The 18,163-nt window shown below is 42.1% G+C and overlaps 2 protein-coding genes and 1 non-coding gene across 3 annotated transcripts in view; 2 read left to right on the top strand and 1 right to left on the bottom strand.

Annotated features, from left to right (window-relative positions):
- The first annotated feature begins 4,287 nt into the window (after positions 1-4,287).
- On the top strand, positions 4,288-5,307 carry LOC113269526 (olfactory receptor 52Z1P-like). The gene has a single exon (XM_026518401.2). The coding sequence runs from the start codon at positions 4,288-4,290 to the stop codon at positions 5,305-5,307; it is 1,020 nt and encodes a 339-aa protein (XP_026374186.1).
- A 4,609-nt stretch (positions 5,308-9,916) lies between these two features.
- Positions 9,917-18,163, bottom strand: part of RRM1 (ribonucleotide reductase catalytic subunit M1) — a 34,883-nt gene continuing 26,636 nt past the window's right edge. The window contains exons 15-19 of the mRNA XM_026517959.4: positions 16,222-16,298; positions 13,789-13,924; positions 12,832-12,927; positions 11,558-11,746; positions 9,917-10,541 (exon numbers count right to left, since the gene is read on the bottom strand). Coding sequence (XP_026373744.1) covers positions 10,353-10,541; positions 11,558-11,746; positions 12,832-12,927; positions 13,789-13,924; positions 16,222-16,298 — 687 coding nt within the window. The 3' untranslated portion in view covers positions 9,917-10,352. The remainder of the gene's footprint in view (positions 10,542-11,557; positions 11,747-12,831; positions 12,928-13,788; positions 13,925-16,221; positions 16,299-18,163) is intronic.
- LOC113269555 (U6 spliceosomal RNA) lies at positions 17,796-17,899 on the top strand. The gene has a single exon (XR_003321482.1). It is a non-coding gene; the product is annotated as a U6 spliceosomal RNA (small nuclear RNA).

The raw sequence follows: 18,163 nt of genomic DNA, 5'->3' as shown, positions 1-18,163 counted from the left end.
AGGTGGTCGACAGAGACGCATGAAAAGATGCTCAACATCACCCATCATCAGGGAAATGCAAATCAAAACCTCAGTGAGATATCACCTCACACCTGTCAGAATGGGTAAAATCAACAACACAAGAAACAAGTACTGGCAAGGATGTGGAGAGAAAGGAACTCTCGTGCACTGCTGGTGGGAATGCAAACTGGTGCTGCCACTGTGGAAAACAGAATGGACGTTCCTCAAAGAGTTAAAAATAGAACTACCTTACGATCCAGTAATCACATTACTTGGTATTTACCAAAAAAATACAAGAACACTAATTCAAAAGGATACATGCAACCCTATATTTATAGCAGCATTATTTACAATACCTAAACTATGGGAGCAGCCCATCAATTGATGAGTGGATAAAGTGTCCATCAATTGATGAGTGGATAAAGTGTCCATCAATTGATGAGTGGATAAAGTGTCCATCAATTGATGAGTGGATAAAGTGTCCATCAATTGATGAGTGGATAAAGTGTCCATCAATTGATGAGTGGATAAAGAAGTGGTATATACATACAATGGAATATTACTCAGACATAAAAAATGAAATCTTGCCATTCGCAACAACATGGATGGAGCGAAAGAGTTTATAAAGCTAAGCAAAATAAGTCAGAGAAAGACAAATACCATATGATTTCACTCATATGTGGAATTCAAGACAAAAAACAAATGAGCAGAAGAAAAAAAGAGAGCGAGGCAAACCAAGAAACAGACTCTTAACTATAGAGAACAAACTGATGGTCACCAGAGGGGAGGTCGGAGGGGGGATGGGTGAAATAGGTGATGGGGATTAAAGAGTACGTTTATCATGATGAAAAACTATAAACAAACAAATATATATATATATAAACTAAAATTTTAAAAACAAAATACAGTAGCATGAATTTTTCAAACATGATATTTTTTTCCTATTTTTCTAAATCTCCTCAGGATATAATGGATTGTAGAAAGCCAAAAATATATACAGTGTATTGTGGGTTCATAATTTACGTAGAAATAAAACATGAGTGCAGTAACAGAAACACTGGGAGAGGGGAAACGGAAGGAGCCTCTTGTCAGACTCTCACACTGTTGAAGCGGAATAATACAACTGAAAACAGACCGGTAAGTCGAAGATGTGGACCGTAAATGCTAAAGCAACCCCTAAAATGACACAACCAAGCCACAGCTAGTGAGCTAAGAAGTAGAATCGAATCATAAAATATTCAATCCAAAGAAAGCAGAAAGAAAGGAAAAGAGGAGCTTTGCAGTTCTGCCATTGTCAAATGCAGAGTGGTGACGCCTTCCCGGAGGAGGCAGCCCCTGCCTCGGTGGGTCTCCGCTACTCACGGCAGAGTCCACGCTGAAGCCCCCCCGCCCCGCTCCTGAGCCGCGCACACTGGGCAGGTAAATCCCTCAGCAACGTCCGTGGGGCGCGCGGGCACACACACGCGGCCCCTAAGTCAGGTCCCTGGCTCTCCCACTGTCACCCAAGGGTCCCTTCCTGTCTCTGGGTGACCTGAGTGCCTAGGTAATCCCCAGACTGCAAGAGCGCCTTCCCCTCAGCTGAGCCTCAGGTCATCCCTGGGTGCCCCTGGGACGGGCCTGACCTGGACCGGTCTTGTTCTCTCTAAGCCTCAGCTGTCCCATGAGGGATGCCCTTGGCAGAGGGGACCGCTCTCTGAGAAATACCAAGAGCCGTAGAAATGAACCTGTTAGGACGCTGTCATCTCTCCCGGGGGTCCCCGGGGAGTCTGGGTTTCTCCTTGTCTCCCCCTCCGCGTCCTTGGACAGGACTGCCCGCTGGGAACCTCCTCGGGCTCCCCCCCTGGAACCATGGGTCTACTTATCCATCCCTCCTCCTCGGCCTCACAGATCAGCGCTTCTCAGAGGTGCAACCAAAGCCACGAGGCTGCGCCCCGACGGGAGACCACCACGGGCGTCCACGGTGAGGCTGGGGTGAGAGGACAGGAGATTGAGGGGGATTTGGGGGCAGGAAAACCTGAGATTGGACCTGAACTCTGCCTATTACCATCGACAGCTTAGGCTCATATCCCAGCCCTACCATTTAATACATATGAGACTTTAAAAAAATTGGTTACCTTCTTTTAAACCTCAGTGTCCTCATGCATAGACAGGGTTAATAAATAGTATTCATCCCTCAGGGTTGCTGTATTAAAGAAACACTACATGGAAAAACCCTTGGACTCAGGTCTGGCATGTAGTAAGTGGTCAGTAAATGCTAACTCTCACCATCGCTGCTGAGACTAAGAAGGCTTGGAGCTCGTCCAATGCTGCCTCCTGTGTGGGGCGTGAGGGGGAAAGCAGAGGTGTGGATGGAAGAGTCCTGGAAGACCCAAAGTTGAGGTCTGGCTCTTCTTGTTAGATGAGACTGAGCAAATCACTTGGGATCTCTGAGCCTTGATGGGTTTCATTTTTCATTCATTCATTCATTCATTCATTCATTCACTCAACTTCCAAGGGCTGCTCTAAGTTGCAAATGAGAATGTTTACTAACATTTTGCACATTCACTTGTTCCTTCCATACAACACTTACGGAGCACATCCTCAGCCGTGGGCTCAGGGCTGGGCACTGGGGCAGAGATGGAAAAAGACATGGTCTCCCCACCGGCAACCCTGTCAGTCCAGGGGGGAGCTTAGTCAGCAAGCGAGCGATCATTGCACGATAGAGGCATGTCCGGGAGCTTTGCTTGAAAGGTGAGGAGAAAGGGGTGCCTGGGTGGCTCAGTCGGTTAAGCGTCTGCCTTCAGCTCAGGTCATGATCCCAGGGTCCTCTGCCACCCGTGCTCTTGCTCTCGCACTCTCTCTCTCTCTCTCTTTCTCTCTCTCTCAAATAAATAAAACCTTTTTTAAAAAAATTAAAGGTAAAGGTGAGGAGAAAGATGGAAACCTCGAGGGTTATATAAAGTTAAGGTAGGGCTTATTTTCTCTAGACAGAGATGAACTTTTTGCATACGCTAAGGGGAAAGGGGGAGAAGCAGATGTCCTGAGGACAAAAGAGAGAAGAGACATCTGTCACTGGGAACTGAAGGCGGAGAGAGGAACACAGTGGCCAGTTTGTGAGGACAGGGCGGAGCTCTGCGTGTGGTTTCGACTTTTCCAGGGGAGGAGGTGGGCCTCTTTCTGCAGAGAGCGCACGGCTCTGGGATCCTCATCACAGCCTCCTACCCGTCCCTCTCCTCTCCTACTTGGAACACTAAGCCTGCAGGGTGACTTGGCTGGCTGGTCTCGGCCTCTACTCAGTCTGTAAATTCCTTTACCTCAAGGCCTCCAGAGCAGCCAAGCCTCTCCTCTCATTTCCGGAGCTCCATTTGCTGCTGGCTCTCACACTGCTTCTCTCCCCTCTTTCTCAGTCTGCTTCACTGCCATCTGCTCCTTGGGATTCTGTCTCCTGCCCTCTATAAACTTCTCATCCTCACAGAGTCATCTCCAGCCTTAACCCCTCGTCTACGCTCTCCGTCTCATTTTTGGTTGTTGACTGGGCATCACTTCATCTAACAGTCCTCACCGCATCCAAATGCAATGAATTAATTGCACCTCCTGGCACCCCAGCCCTGCTCCTCCTTTCTCAGGGTTCAGGAGCGCCAATGCCGTCATCCTCGCTAACAACAAAAACCCTTGAAATTACTGTTGATTCCTCGGCCTCTCCCCACTTCCAATTGGCTCGTAAGTCTGATTGATGTGACTCTCAAAACATGTCTTCAATCTCTCTCAGGACTTTCACCAGCCAGTTAACTGATCTGCTCATCTCTCATAGTCTTTTTCGTGGCTTCTGCCCCTCCTTGAGAAGGCTGTTATTCTCCATTTCCTTTCTTGACTGCTGTAGTGTCAAGAAGCTCCTTGAGGAACTTACCTGAGTAATCCTAAAACGCAAAACAGGAGAGCAAATTACAGTTCACGTGACAGAGACAGACCGACCTGGTTCAAGTTAAGAGGTTCATCGGCAAGGGCACCTGGGTGGCTCAGTTGGTTAAGCATCGGACTCTTGATTTTGGCTCAGGTCATGATCTCAGGGTTGTGAAATCGAGCCCCGTGTCGGGCTCCGTGCTGGACATGGAACCTACATAAGATTCTCTCTCCCTCTCCCTCGCCCTCTGCCCCCCGCCCCAGCACAGCATTCATGCATATTCTCTCTCTCTCTCTCTAAAAAAAAAGAAAAGAAAAGAAAAGAAAAAGAAATAGGCTTTCTTCCATTCCATTTTGTTCTAACAGTCTCTGATCCCCACTCCAGGGGCCAACCCAGGGCCAAAGCTAATGGGTGAGGATGGAAATGCCAGCACCTTCAACACCTCCTACACCAACTTCTTTCTGATGGGCTTCCCCGGATTGCGAGAGTGGCGGCCCCTCCTGGTCCTGCCTCTTACCTTTCTGTATGTGACCGTCATCTCTGCCAATGCCCTGGTCATCCACACGGTGGTGGCGCAGCGGAGCCTGCATCAGCCCATGTACGTGCTCATCGCCCTGCTCCTGGCTGTCAACCTTTGCGCTGCCACTGCCGTGATGCCCAAAATGCTGGAGGGCTTTGTGCTTTACGCTAACCCCATATCACTGCACGGCTGCCTGGCCCAGATGTTCTTCATCTACTTCACTCTCCTTCTGGACTACAATCTCCTGCTGGCCATGGCCCTAGACCGCTACGTGGCCATCTGTCACCCACTCCGCTATACTGACCTGATGACCTCCCACCTGCTGGGGGTGCTGGCCATTCTCGCCCTGACACGGAGCCTAGGAGTGGCAGTGCCTTTGGTGGTGCTAACGTCACAAGCTCGATTCTGCCGGACAATGGTGATTCCACACTTCACCTGTGAGTACATCGCACTGCTGAGCATAGCTTGTGGAGACTTGACTTTCAACAATAGGTTGGGACTGGCCATGCGGTTGATCACTGTGACCTTTGATCTAGCCCTGCTAGGGGCCTCCTACACCCGCATCATTTATGCTGCCTTTCGGATCTCTTCTGGGGGAGCCCGAGCCAAGGCCTTGCACACATGTGGCTCCCACTTACTGGTCGTCCTCACTATCTACCTCTCTGGTCTCTCCACCTCCATTGTCTTCCGAGTAGCCAAGACTGTGTCTCAGGATGTCCAGAACCTGCTCAGTGCCATCTACTTGCTGCTCCCAGGAGCTTTGAATCCTGTCATCTATGGGGTGAGGACCAGGGAGATCCGGCAACATGTGGTAAAGATGCTCTCTAGCAAGAAATCAGCCCAGGAGGTTGGGGAGAAACCAGAGAGAATGCAAAATATGATGGTGGCGGGGAAGCTGCCAGGGTGAGAGGACTTTATCAACTTGGGAAGTTGGGGCTGTGACCTCTGGGAATAAGAAATAAGCAGGTATTACTGAGGGACAGGCTGAAATCATGAGGAAATTATGGCCTCAACAGCAGGTTCATTGTTGGCCAACTATTGCTTTTTAAATTCTTAGAATGCTTTTTCTATTTCCATTCAATAATAAAATTGCTTTTACCTATTTTTTTATGATTTTATTTATTATTTGAGAGAGAGAGAGCACAAGTTGGGGCAAAGGGAAAGGGAGCAGCAGACTTCCCAGCTGAATGGGGAGCCCGACGCAGGGCTCGATCCCAGGACCCTGAGATCATGACCTGAGCTGAAGTCAAGAGTCAGATGCTTAACTGAGCCACCCAGGCGCCCCATTTTATCTTTACCTATTACCCTTTGATATTTACCTATTTATCTTTCTGTTTAAATTTGTCCTTTGTCCTCTTTCCCCTGAGAAAGCCCCAATTAATATCTGGATGTATGGAGCCTCACTGGAAGTTGTACAGAGCAAGTCAGACCACAACCCGCTCTGACCATTCAGTCTGGAACAAACAAACAGGCCAGGCCCTTTCCTGGGGCCCAGCCTCTCCCAAATACAGCCTAAGCCCAGTCTGACCAAATATACACGTCAGCCTTGCAGTTGCTAGTCTAACCCAAGCACACTGGTTGGGTTCTAGAGTCCTATCAGTTCCAAACACGGGTGAGGCCCCAGGCCTGATACCCCAACCTGACACAAGCACGCAGGTCAGGCCTACTCTAAGTATCCAACCAGCCCACACAAACAGATCGGGTCATGCCCAGGGCCACTTAGTCTGACAGACACCCAGACCAGGTCTTCTCCTGAGACCCAGACTGATCCAAACCAGACTGATACGGTACTTGAGTCTGACCCAAACCCATAGGTTAGGCCACTCTTCTCATGGCAGCCAGTGTGAGCTATCTAAAAGTTACTCCCTACTTAAAAGACTTCCACAGCTATCAATAGAATGGAAGGGGCTATGGTGCCTGCATACTGTGAGAAGCCACGTGTAAACCAGGCCCGAGTTTCCTCTCCTTCTGTTTACCGATCATAGGACACTCCCCATGAGGCCACAGGTGCAGGCTGGGAGAGGGGTAGTGGGAGTGAGGACCATGGGCATTTGGGCCACTTCTTCAGTAACTTACGTGTACTTCCAGGGCCTCTTGAGCCAAATGTGGTATATACCACTTCAATGTGTAGACCATTTGATGATGGAACACTGCTGTGCATGCCCAAGTTGATGGCTTGGTGGGTCAAACAGCACCCAGTTCGTGATGGGCAGCTCAGTTGCGTAGTGGCCCATGGTGAAGCACTGGGTCTCTACTAAGGCTGAGGAGCAAGCCAAAAGATGTTTCTCAAAAAGTGAGTAGTTATCAACAGAGGATGGCAGGGCTTTGCTCCAAAATCCTAAGAGCCTGCTAGAGGCTCTGAACAGCATACTTACCAGCTACTGCCACGTCAATGCGATAGACCTGCTGGATCATATGGCCCAGGTGGCAAAGCAGCTCGCCTGGCAGCCGCGGCCTGTTGCAGGGCCGTCTTGTTCCAAGCCCTACTCAAAACTAGTAGCTTTTCAGGTCATTTGGTAGAGGCCAGAGTAGCACACCCAAATGAGGAATATGTTGCCATGCTGCCTCCAAAATCCAGAGACCCACTAGGCATTGTGCGGGTCCTCTGGTTTTAAGAGGAGCCAGATGCAACAATTTATCTTTCACCATAGAAGGAACATCTCAACATGTCTCATACCATTGGAGCCCTAGAAATTTCACTGAGATAGAAGGCCCCTGAATGTTTGTCAGATTTATTTCCCACCCTCTGACACACAAACATTCTACCAATAAGTCTAGAGTAGCTGCTACTTTTTAGGTCCAATGAGCAGGTCATCGATGTACTGGGGCACTGGGATATATTGTAGAAAAGGTGATCAAGATGAACTAAATCATGACATCGGGCTGGAGAGCTGGTACACCCGAGGCAGAACACGTACACAATCACCCAGAACCTTGCCCCTTGTACTTGTTTGATTAGGAGTACCCAATGATGGTATTTTGAGAGTCTCTATTACCATATCACAGCATAAACTATCAGTATCCCTTCACTACTGGAAATAGTCATTAGTGCCTTTAAATCTAATCAGATTAGAGAACCAATTCCAGAAACTCCAAAACCAATTCAGAAGACTCATCTTCAAGATTCTATTCCTCTAGAACCACTTTTGGTACCAAAATTTGTGTCAGGGTTCTTGTTCTCTAGAGAAACAAAACCAATGAGAGAAGGGGGTGTTGGTAAAGGAGGTTAGGCGGGAGGCGAGGAGGGGGAGAGGGCGAGAGAGATTTTAAGTAATTGTCTCACATAATTGTGAGTCTGAAGTTGGCAGAGCAGGCTAGCATGCTAGAGACCCAGAAAAGAAGTGATATTGTAGCTTAAGTCCAAAGGCCGTCTGAAGGCAGAAGTCCTTCTTTCTTAGGGGACCTCAATCTTTTTTAAGGCCTTCAACTGATTGGATGCAGAAACTCAAATTCTAGAGGGTTCTCTGATTTACTCAAAGTCTACTGACTTATATGTTAATTTCATCTAAAAAAATATCTTCACAGCCGGGGCGCCTGGGTGGCACAGCGGTTAAGCGTCTGCCTTCGGCTCAGGGCGTGATCCCGGTGTTACGGGATCGAGCCCCACATCAGGCTCCTCCGCTATGAGCCTGCTTCTTTCTCTCCCACTCCCCCTGCTTGTGTTCCCTCTCTCGCTGGCTGTCTCTATCTCTGTTGAATAAATAAAATCTTTAAAAAAAAAAAAAAATATCTTCACAGCCGTATCTAAGCTAGCGTTTGACAAAATACCTGTGTACCATGGCCTAGGCAGTTGGCACATAAAATTAACCATCACAGATGCCTAGGCTCAGAGCAAGCCTAGTCACACGTGGAAAAAGTGCCCTAGCATAGAGGCAATCTGCCCAGAGAGCTCCTGAAACTCAAGGAAATCTGTCAAAACATTAACTGAATATGCACTAAAGGTACAGAGACTTCAGTGATCATACCACACTAGGGAACAGTCTCTGCAAAAGTAGTTTGGAAAAGTCTCAGAGTATTTCAACAACAACCAAAAAATCAGACATTACAAAGAAACAGGAAAACACGGCTCATTCAAAGGAACAAGAAAAATTGGCAGAAAACATCCCTGAGGAAGCCCAGTCATCAGACTTACTACACAAAGATATTAAAACAACTCTCTCAAATATGCTTAAAGAGCTAAAAGAAAACATGGACAAAGTAAAGGAAATCAGAAAAACAATGTATTAAAATCAGAATATCAACAAAGAGATAGAAATTGTTCAAGGGAAACAAAAAATTTTTGAGCTGGAAAGCATAACTGAGATAAAAAATTCACTAAAGGGGCTCAACAGATGTGAGCGTAAAGAGGAATCAATGACCTTGGTGTTAGCACAGTTAAATTATTGGGTCTAAGGAACAGAAAAAGAATTAGGAAAAGTGAATGAACTCTAAGGGACCTGTGGGACACAAGCAGTGGACCAAAAGATGCATTTTGGGAGTCGCAGAGGAAAAGAGAGAGAGAAAGGAGCAAAAAGATTACCTAAAGAAATAATGGCTGAAAACTTCCCAAATTTAATGAAAAATGTGAATCTACTGATCGAAGCAGTTCAACAAACATCAAGGAAGATAAACTCAGAGATCCACACCAAGATACATTAAAATCAAACTACCAAAAGCCATTAGGATGGCTATTACCAAAAATACAAAAAACTAGCACGTGTTCGCAAGGACGTAGAGTAACTGGAACTCTCATGCACTACTAGTAGGAATGGAAAATGGTGCAACTCCAACAGAAAAGTCTGGCAGTTCCTCAAAAAGTTAAACAAAGAATTATGATATATTCTCACAATTCCACTTCTAGGTCTATAATCCCCAAAACTGAAAACAGTAATTCAAACAGATACTTGTCCATCAATGTTCATAGCAGCATTATTCACAATAGCCAAAAGGTGAGAATAACCCTCCATGCCCATTAACATATGAACGGGTAGACAAAATGTGATATATACATACAACGGAATATTACTCAGCTTTTAAGAGGAATTAAAATCTGCTATATGCTACCCGGATGAACCTTGAAAACATGCTAAGTGAAGTAAGCCAGACACAAAAGGTCACATATTGTAGTATTCCATTTATATGATGCACCTAGAATAAGTAAATTCAAAGACAGAAAGTAGAACAGGGGTTACCGGGGATTGAGAGGAAGGAATGAGTAGTTATTGTTTTAGAGTTTCTGTGTGGGATGATAAAAAATTTCTGGAAATCGGTAGTGGTGATGGTTGTATATTGCATATGTACTTCATGCCACTAAATTGTATGCTTTAAAGTGGGTAAAATGGTAACATTTATGTTACGTATATTTTACAATAAAAAGAGGAAATAGGCATATGTTAAAATCAGAATCCTAAACAGCATCTATGTAATTTTTCTTAAAATCTCTTCCCTGTTCAAAAAATGTTCAAAAAAACATTTGAAAATGTTTTTTCAAATTTGACCTTTGTATGAAAATAAATGACAAATCTGGTCTCACACAATCACTTAGAAATGTTTATTTCAGAATGACCTATAGGACCTTGTCCAGATAAAGGTCCTGTCAGCACTTCTCACAGGTTATGACTCAGTTTTGCTTCTATGGACCCACCAGTCAAAGCAGCAAAACTAAGTTTCCTTACAAAAACTGAGGTCACCAGAAAAAAGGTGACAGGTGGGCAATGAAACCCTACTCAATCACTCCCTATTTGCAAGATGACTTCTTTTGCACTCCTAAAACTTCTACTTTGATTCCAAAGATATCAATTTAAAAAAATCAATACTTTCACACTATATAGAAATAGTACTTTAAATTGACTGATCCTTTTGGGGCAATAAGGTCCAGCAAAGCCTTAGCACTTCAAGCAAACCTACTACACCTATCTATGCTCAAGAAGTAGTTTGGCTGTGAGGAAGTGCTGGTCTCTTCTAAGCCTCTCCTCAGGACCCACACATCAGACACTCCTCTCTATTCTCCAGAGAGCACACCATGGCTGCCGTGTTCCTCTCCTTCTCTTCTTCTTCTTTTGTTGCCTTCTCCTTATCTTTCAGCTTCTCCTTATTTAGCGTGAACTGGATTGGATTTGCTGCTGGTCGTGTCCTTAAGTAATACATCCCAGTCTTCAAACCCTACAAAGGAAGCAAATACAACTATTAGAAATTGTAAGAACAGTAGGCATTCAAGACCAATGTTTAAAATACATTTCCATAAATCAAGTCAGATTGTTTTCTAAATCTGAAATTCCAACACCTCCAGGGAGCCTTCTCAAAAATATTTAAAGAGGTAGAAAGAGTCAGACAGTATATTTTGTTCCTTTTGCTGCTAAAAAAGCTTATCTCTTTGGAAATGTCAAATATTTTGGTTTTCTTGTTTTTATGTGTATGACTTCCAAGTTTGCCTAAGACAACATGTCTGCCTTATAACTATTTATGGAGCTAGACTTGTCTCTGTAAAGAACAGATGATGACTACTTCAAGGATAAGGATCATCTTCTACTCAGGATCCCCAGTCTTAGCATGCAGTACGTGGTCAATAAATGTCTCTTAAATTAAAAAAAAAAAAATTGTAAATCTACATAAATTCCCAGAAGAATGCCAGGTATTAAGGATAGAATCCAAAATCACAGGACTTTACAACCGGCAATGAGAAACTAAGTAACTGGCTTTTATACTGTCAATAGTTAAAGTGGGAAAACAATGGATGTTTTTGAATAGTGGGTTGGCACGTGTCAAGTTTTATTTTAGAAATGGCAGCAGTGGCCAAGACAGCCTAGAGCAGCTACTAGAAGCAGGGAGATCAGTTAAGAAGTTTAAGAATAATGGCAGTAGAACAGAAAGAAAGATATTCAAGAAACAGTACAAAGGAACAACCACAACTCGGTGAGTGATTGTATGGAGAATAAGGGGAGGATTGTAGGTAACTCCAAGGTTTCAAACCTAAGAATGAAATAATCCTAAAAGAAATAAGAAAATCCAAAGCGAGAGCTTGATGTGGTATAAAAACCATAATTTGGTTTTAACATATTGGATTTGAGGTGAAAGAGCTGCTAGCTGGCAATATTTAATAGGTAGCTAGAATATAAAACTGTTCCAATTCCAAAATATTCCCAGCTGACAGCAAGTCCTCCTTGACTTCCTCCACTAACCTGCTTCCAGCCGTAGAAGTGCATACTAGTGAGTTTGCCATAGTTAGGCTCAGCGATGTGGATGTTCAAAGACTGGCTTTGATCAATGAAAGCACCTCTTTCAGCTGCCATCTTAAGAACGGTTTTCTGTGAAATTTCCCACACAGTCTTGTAAAGTTGCTTCAGGTCATCAGGAATTTCTGGTATGCTCTAAAGAAGGAAAAACAAATGTTTATTGCAGTCTGGCCGAAGAAATAGGTATATTTAATGTAATTAATGATACAAGGGTCTGGCCTTAGTTCTACTTCCTGCCAGATCTGACCGTAACATTCAGCATCATACAATATGATCCTTATCAAGTTTCCTAAGACTGCTCAGCTCTGGCTTGGAATGTCCAACAAAACTCCATTTAACCAACAAAATATCTGGCTAGTGGTAATGATTTTAAGATCCACCTCTATTGGGGTTATAGCCAAAACATTCATTGTTCTAGAGGTACTTAATAATAAGAGGAGCTAAGCAGCAACAAACGACACTTGAATTCTGCAGAAAACACAAGTAATCAGGGCTGTAACTCACAGGTAGACAATCAAGGGAAGCAATGAAAACAAACCCCTTCTGGAGTCAATAGAAATAATGTTTTCTTAGGTTTGGGGTTAATTTGCATCAAAACATACAGATTAGCTAACGCTACAATTTCTGCCAGCAAATATAGAAATGTTACAGAAATCCTTATCTGTGTTGCCAGGGAGACAAATGTTTAGACAGAGGTCTCCATCTACAAATTTATTAATACTTCTTGATTCTTGGCTGCAAATATATTGTTAAACACTATCTGTGGCTCTGTTCTTTGGACTTTGAGTCCTCAGTCTCCACCATACTTTTTAATTAAGTTTGACTGTCTAATTTCACACTTTATATCAGTGGTCCCCAAATTTTGATGCATTTTGGAATGACCTAGGGGACCTTTAAAAAATACTAATGCTTGGCTCCCATTTCCAGACATTCTAATTTAATTGTTATGGGGTACAACCTAAGCTTCAGAATTTTAAAGGCTCCCCAGTTGATTCTAATGTACAAAGAAGTCGGCAGCTCCTGCTTTATATTATTGCACAAACAAGAGGGTAAACCCTAGCTATGTGAAGATGTATATAATCCTAGCACAACGACGCAGAGGTGAACATAAGCCCATATGACCACAGCGAATAACCTTTCTCTCCACTGAATGGGGTAAGTGAGAAGGTACCAACGTCCAACTTAGCTTCCAGAGAGCACACTTAATTTTCATGCTGTACCTGGATAGAACCATTGCATGCAATAATCTGATTTTTCATCTCTTCATTCCATAAGCCCCGCTCAGTAAGATCCTTCAGTAAATGAGGATTTACAATCTGAATAGAAAAGCAAAAAAGATGTCAAGGAATAAATAAGAATGACAGGGCCTAAACAGGATCACAGGCCTGGAGCTTAAAATAAGTAAGATCACTGAAGAAGTATTTAACATTAAATTAGTCGGTAAATTCTGTATTTTAAGACTGAGAGGCCCATCCTACCAAACAGAAGTTATATTCTTTTAAAATCTTGACCTGTGAAAGAGACATAATATTTGCAAAAGTGAAAAGAACTAGCATTGTGTAAGATGGGCAAATCTATGTGGATTACTTCTTTTTTTTTCCCTAAGTAAGGATATGATAAATACTTAAGAAGAAAAATTAGAAATGTATCCACTCCAAACCTTATAGAAACTTATTTCAGGAGATCTGGAAATTCACAAATAAAAATCTTTTAAATTAGTGGTTCTCAATCCTAGTTGCACATTAGAATTACCTGGGAACCTTAAAACAACACTGGTCCGACCCACCCAGAAACTCTAATTTGTAAACCAGGCTGAGAACCATTGTCATGGTTCCATATACTCCTTGCTTCTATATACATCTTGAGTTTCACTGTATATTCCGGAGTAGCATCTGAGGTCATGGTACATATTATTATGATTACAGAATGGTTAAATATCATGTGAACTCTAGTATCAACAAGTTACTTTCCTACCCAACCCTCGATCATGCATTCTTTTAACAGATATTAAATATCTATTATTAAATAACATAGAATAATATTGGAGATAAAGAGGACTCACTTTATCAAAGCTTTGCCCCCATACTAAGCAAAAGGGACATACTAAATTTGAGTTGGCATTCACTCCCAACAACAGGCTTTTGAAAGCTCTCCTGTAGATCTAGTTGTGATCTCACCTGAAATTCTCCTGACAAGACTCTGCGAGTATAGATGTTGCTGGTATAAGGTTCGATGGACTCATTATTTCCCAGAATCTGAGCAGTTGAAGCAGTAGGCATCGGGGCAATAAGTAAACTGTTTCTTATACCATACCTAAAGAAAAGGAGATTATTAGGCGCCGGTACTAAGCTTCAATCTGCCAGGAAGGCAGCTACTTCACACCAGTGCAGTCAATGCAGATGCTGTGAGTGACATCATACATGCATTAGACTCACATAATGACTTTGGAATTTAACCCCTATAGAGATGCAACTCACAGTATGGGTGGTATAGCTCGCCCTTCTCCCAAATGCCTGACTCCTAAACAAAATTAGCACAGTTTTACTGCTGACAATTCTTATCATGCTATGACTCATCAGCACGTGATACACTAGCTTGCCCAAGGAAATAATCAAGTGGCTGCTGAAGAGTCCCCACCTGTATCAGGGTACATTCATTCAACCCTCATTCTTTTCTGTGTGCTCTACGATCACTGTGCGAAGCCCTTTCAGGAAACACAATGATGTGAAAGTGGTCAGAATCCAACATCTATCACCAAAATTCTCCATGGGAAAAAATGACGCTCGAAGTATATTCCTGACTTCCTCTATTACCTCTTTAATCGTAAGTTCCCAGATGAGGGTTAACATCTTTTCACTCTATTCACTGCCAGAGAGAGTGCTTAAGGAAGAATGTACTATCTGAACACTGAAAATCTTCAAACTGCCCTTAGCTCGTCCTTCAAAGCTCAGCCTAAGAGATGACCACTCTTGAACATCTTTCCCGACCAGGCAGACACTATTAAATACAACTGCCAAATGTAAATATTTCTTCGGCGAACATTTTCTATGACCTGTACCTTTATGTATACTTTACTTGTGCTACATGTCTCACCTTAGTTAGTCTTAAGTTTCACAAACACCAAGAGTTTGTCTTTCCTATATTCTATACCTCTGGATTTATACAGCACTTAGCTTTAAGCTTCATATCCTAATGGAATCTGTACAACCAGGATCTTAACATCACTTTGTCACTTTCTAGTTTTGAGGCATCAAGCAAACCACCAGCTGATTCATGTATTACTTCCTCAGTAAAGGGGACAGTGATTTCCTATCCAAAGATAGGAAAATGTTTTGAAAAGTCATATATATATAGGACATACCAAACTATGGAATTGTCTATAATCATTAAAAACATGAGGTAGATCTGCATGTACTAAGAGAAAGATGTCCAAAATAAATCACTAAAAGTCTTAGAATATGTCAAGTTTGATCATATTTTTATAACAAAACTGTGTGCATCTGCAAATGTACTGAAAAAGGTCTAGAAAAATACACACCATTAACAATGGTTATCTCTGGGAAAAGGAATAAGTTGGTTTGCATTTGTTCTGTGGAACAGGTGGTTGGCAGGAGAGGTATAAAGAAGGTCTTTCACCTTCCATTTTGTTTCTGTATTTGAACTTGGTTATTCATGTATTAATTTTGAAATTTTGAAAAGTTGTGTATAGAAAAATATCCATAGTATAAAAAAAAAAAATAATAAAATACATGTCCATTTTTGTAAAAGTTGAATTTGCATATAAATGTACACAGACACAGACGTTCAGAAGAAAGTCTGAAAGATGAAAAACAAAAAGATACAAACAGATTTTTAGGAGGTGGTACTGGGATAATTTCATTCTACTCCCTTTCACACATACATTTTCCTAAATTTTCTAACATGTATTATTAAGTAATAAAACAATTTTAAGGCAAATAGATATTTTTTAAAGAGTATTTTAAAGCTACTGCTTCCTTCTGTAAACATTAAACACTCTGCATACACATTAACCCAGAGATCACAGGCTCAAGAAGAATGTGGAAACAACTTGTTTTATTATTCGCTAAGCAAAACATCCTACCTGCCCTTAAATCTTTAATGTTAGTTAGTTTGAAAGGCCTTAAAAACCTCAAGTTTTACATTTTTCTTTCACCCTCCAAAAGCTCTTCCAAATCCTTAACTTACTCTACGACAACCAATTCAGCAAAAGCCATTTAGGTGCCTGAAGTAGTTAAGCAATAAATAAAAGTGAAAAACATTTAGAGAGCAAGCACACTTGGAAATACGAAGTTTAATGAGAAAAAGAATTGCTTAATCCAGGTCGTTAAATCCCTAAAACAAGATCAACTAATAATACCTACCACTTATTAATATGCTTTTCATTCTATCACGCAATTTGTAGGTTACTATTCACATATTATCTTACAAAGCATTTTTACAAAAATAGTTCCGCAGATAGGTCATTTTAGACCCATTTAAAAAAGAAAAAATGAGTTTCAGAAGTTAAAATAACATACCTAACTTCTGAAAGCCAGAATGAGAACCTAAACCCTCCTTACTTCAAAACTACCTTTTATCTCTTTGCTTACTTTGCAATCTTTTCCTTGAGAAGTTTCCAGTCCCACAGGTCTGTGGGAGTAACATTCCACATATCGTACTGAAGGATCTAGGGAATAAACAATGCAAACTTGACAAATTACTCTGTAACAATTTAAAACCATGACAAAAACCAAATGACTAACTGCCATGCCCCACAACCCAACAAATGTCTTCTAGTAGAACTGCATGAGGAATACAAAGCCCAGAGATTTCCCTGGACAAACTTTCATGTAGTCATAATGATCAAAAGCAGGCTAAGAAAACTGGTTGAGGTTTATCTCTTCCCCATGTCCCTGATGTGACCCCTCAGAAAAACCATATCACATCTATAAACCAGGAAATCCTAACATTCATGTAAGTATGTTGCTGAGATGCATTCTCTTTTTGTACAGTAAAAACGTTACTCTAATTTCATCTTTCTTAATTGCCTTGATCTATTTATTTAGCTATTAAACACCTATTTTCAAAACACTGGATAGCAGATTTGCTAAATATCGGCAGGGAAGATCAGGACTAAAAATAATGTAACATTTATTTTACAATGAAGAGACTCATACTACCAATAAATAAGGCAGTGTGGAAAGCTGCATTCTAAGACAGTTCCCAGGTTCTCACCCCCCTGGTGGACAGGCCATGTATAATGTCCTCCTCCTGAGTGTGAACAAGACCTGGGAATATGATGGATGTCACTTACATAATTATGGCAAAGATGAAAAGTTTCTGCAGATGTAATTAAGGTTACCAGTTAATTTTGAGTTAAACAAAAGAGAGATTATCCTGGGTGAACCTGACTTATCAGATGAAGGCCCTCAAAAGAGCAACTAGACTGGGCTTCATGACATGAGAGACTTCCCTCCTACTGGCTTTGAAGAAGCACGAGGTCATGAATTCTGCAGGTACAAACAAATGAATTCTGCCAAAAACCACATGAGCTTGGAAGAGGACTCTGAGCCTCAGAAGAGACCACAGCCTCTGTCAACACCTTGACTATAACCTTGTGAGACCCAAAGAAAACCACCTAGTTAAGGTGTTTTTATCTACTAAATTTAGCAAAAGAAAACTAAAACAGCGTTCTTCTTAAGTCACTTTTACCAATGACTCGTTCTAAATAAAACATTAAAATAAAGGGGCACCTGGCTGGCTCAGTCGGTGGAGCATGCGACTCTTGATCTCAAGGTTGTAAGTTCAAATCCTATGCTAGGTGTAGAGATTACTCAAAAATAAAATGTTAGGGCGCTGGGTGGCTCAGTTGGTTAAGCGTCTGCTTTCAGCTCAGATCGTGATCCCGGGTCCTGAGATCAAGCCCCATAAGGGGGCTCCCTGCTCAGTGGGGAGTCTGCTTCTCCCTCTCCCTGTGCCCCTCCCCCCAGTTTGTTCTCCCTCTCTCTCTCTCAAATAAATTAATAAAAAAATCTAAAAAAAACAATAGAATAAAATAAAATCTTTAAAAAAACACATTAAAATAGAGTATCCTTTTTACCTAGAGAACAAAGTACCGTATTAGTTTCCTATGGCTGGTATAACAAATTACTATAAATTTGGTGGCTTAAAATAGCAAAAATTTGTGCTCACTTCAGCAGCACATACACTAAAATTGAAACAATACAGAGATTAGCATGGCCCCTGCACAAGGATGACATGCAAATTTGTGAAGTGTTCCATATTTAAAAAAAAAAAAATATATATATATATATATACACACACACACACACACATATATATATACATATATATATACATATATATATGTATATGTATATATATTCTTAGTTCTGGAAGCCAGAAGCCCAAAATGAACAGGCTGGGAGGACCACGCTCCCTCCAGAGGCTCTGGAGGAGATTCTGTTCTTTGCCTCTTCCAGCTTCTAGTGGCTTTCAGCATTCTCGGGTTGTGGATACATTATTCTGACCTCTGCCTCCATGGTCATGTTG

This window comes from Ursus arctos, unplaced genomic scaffold (assembly GCF_023065955.2).
Source record: "Ursus arctos isolate Adak ecotype North America unplaced genomic scaffold, UrsArc2.0 scaffold_22, whole genome shotgun sequence".
In the NCBI taxonomy this organism is placed as follows: domain Eukaryota; kingdom Metazoa; phylum Chordata; class Mammalia; order Carnivora; family Ursidae; genus Ursus; species Ursus arctos.
Note: the sequence above shows the minus strand (reverse complement) of the source record. Positions and strands in the feature narration are given on the sequence as shown.

What these genes read in the sequence shown, in the direction of transcription:
- LOC113269526 (XM_026518401.2), top strand. Translation starts at nt 4,288, where the DNA reads ATGGGTGAGGATGGAAATGCCAGCACCTTCAACACCTCCTACACCAAC.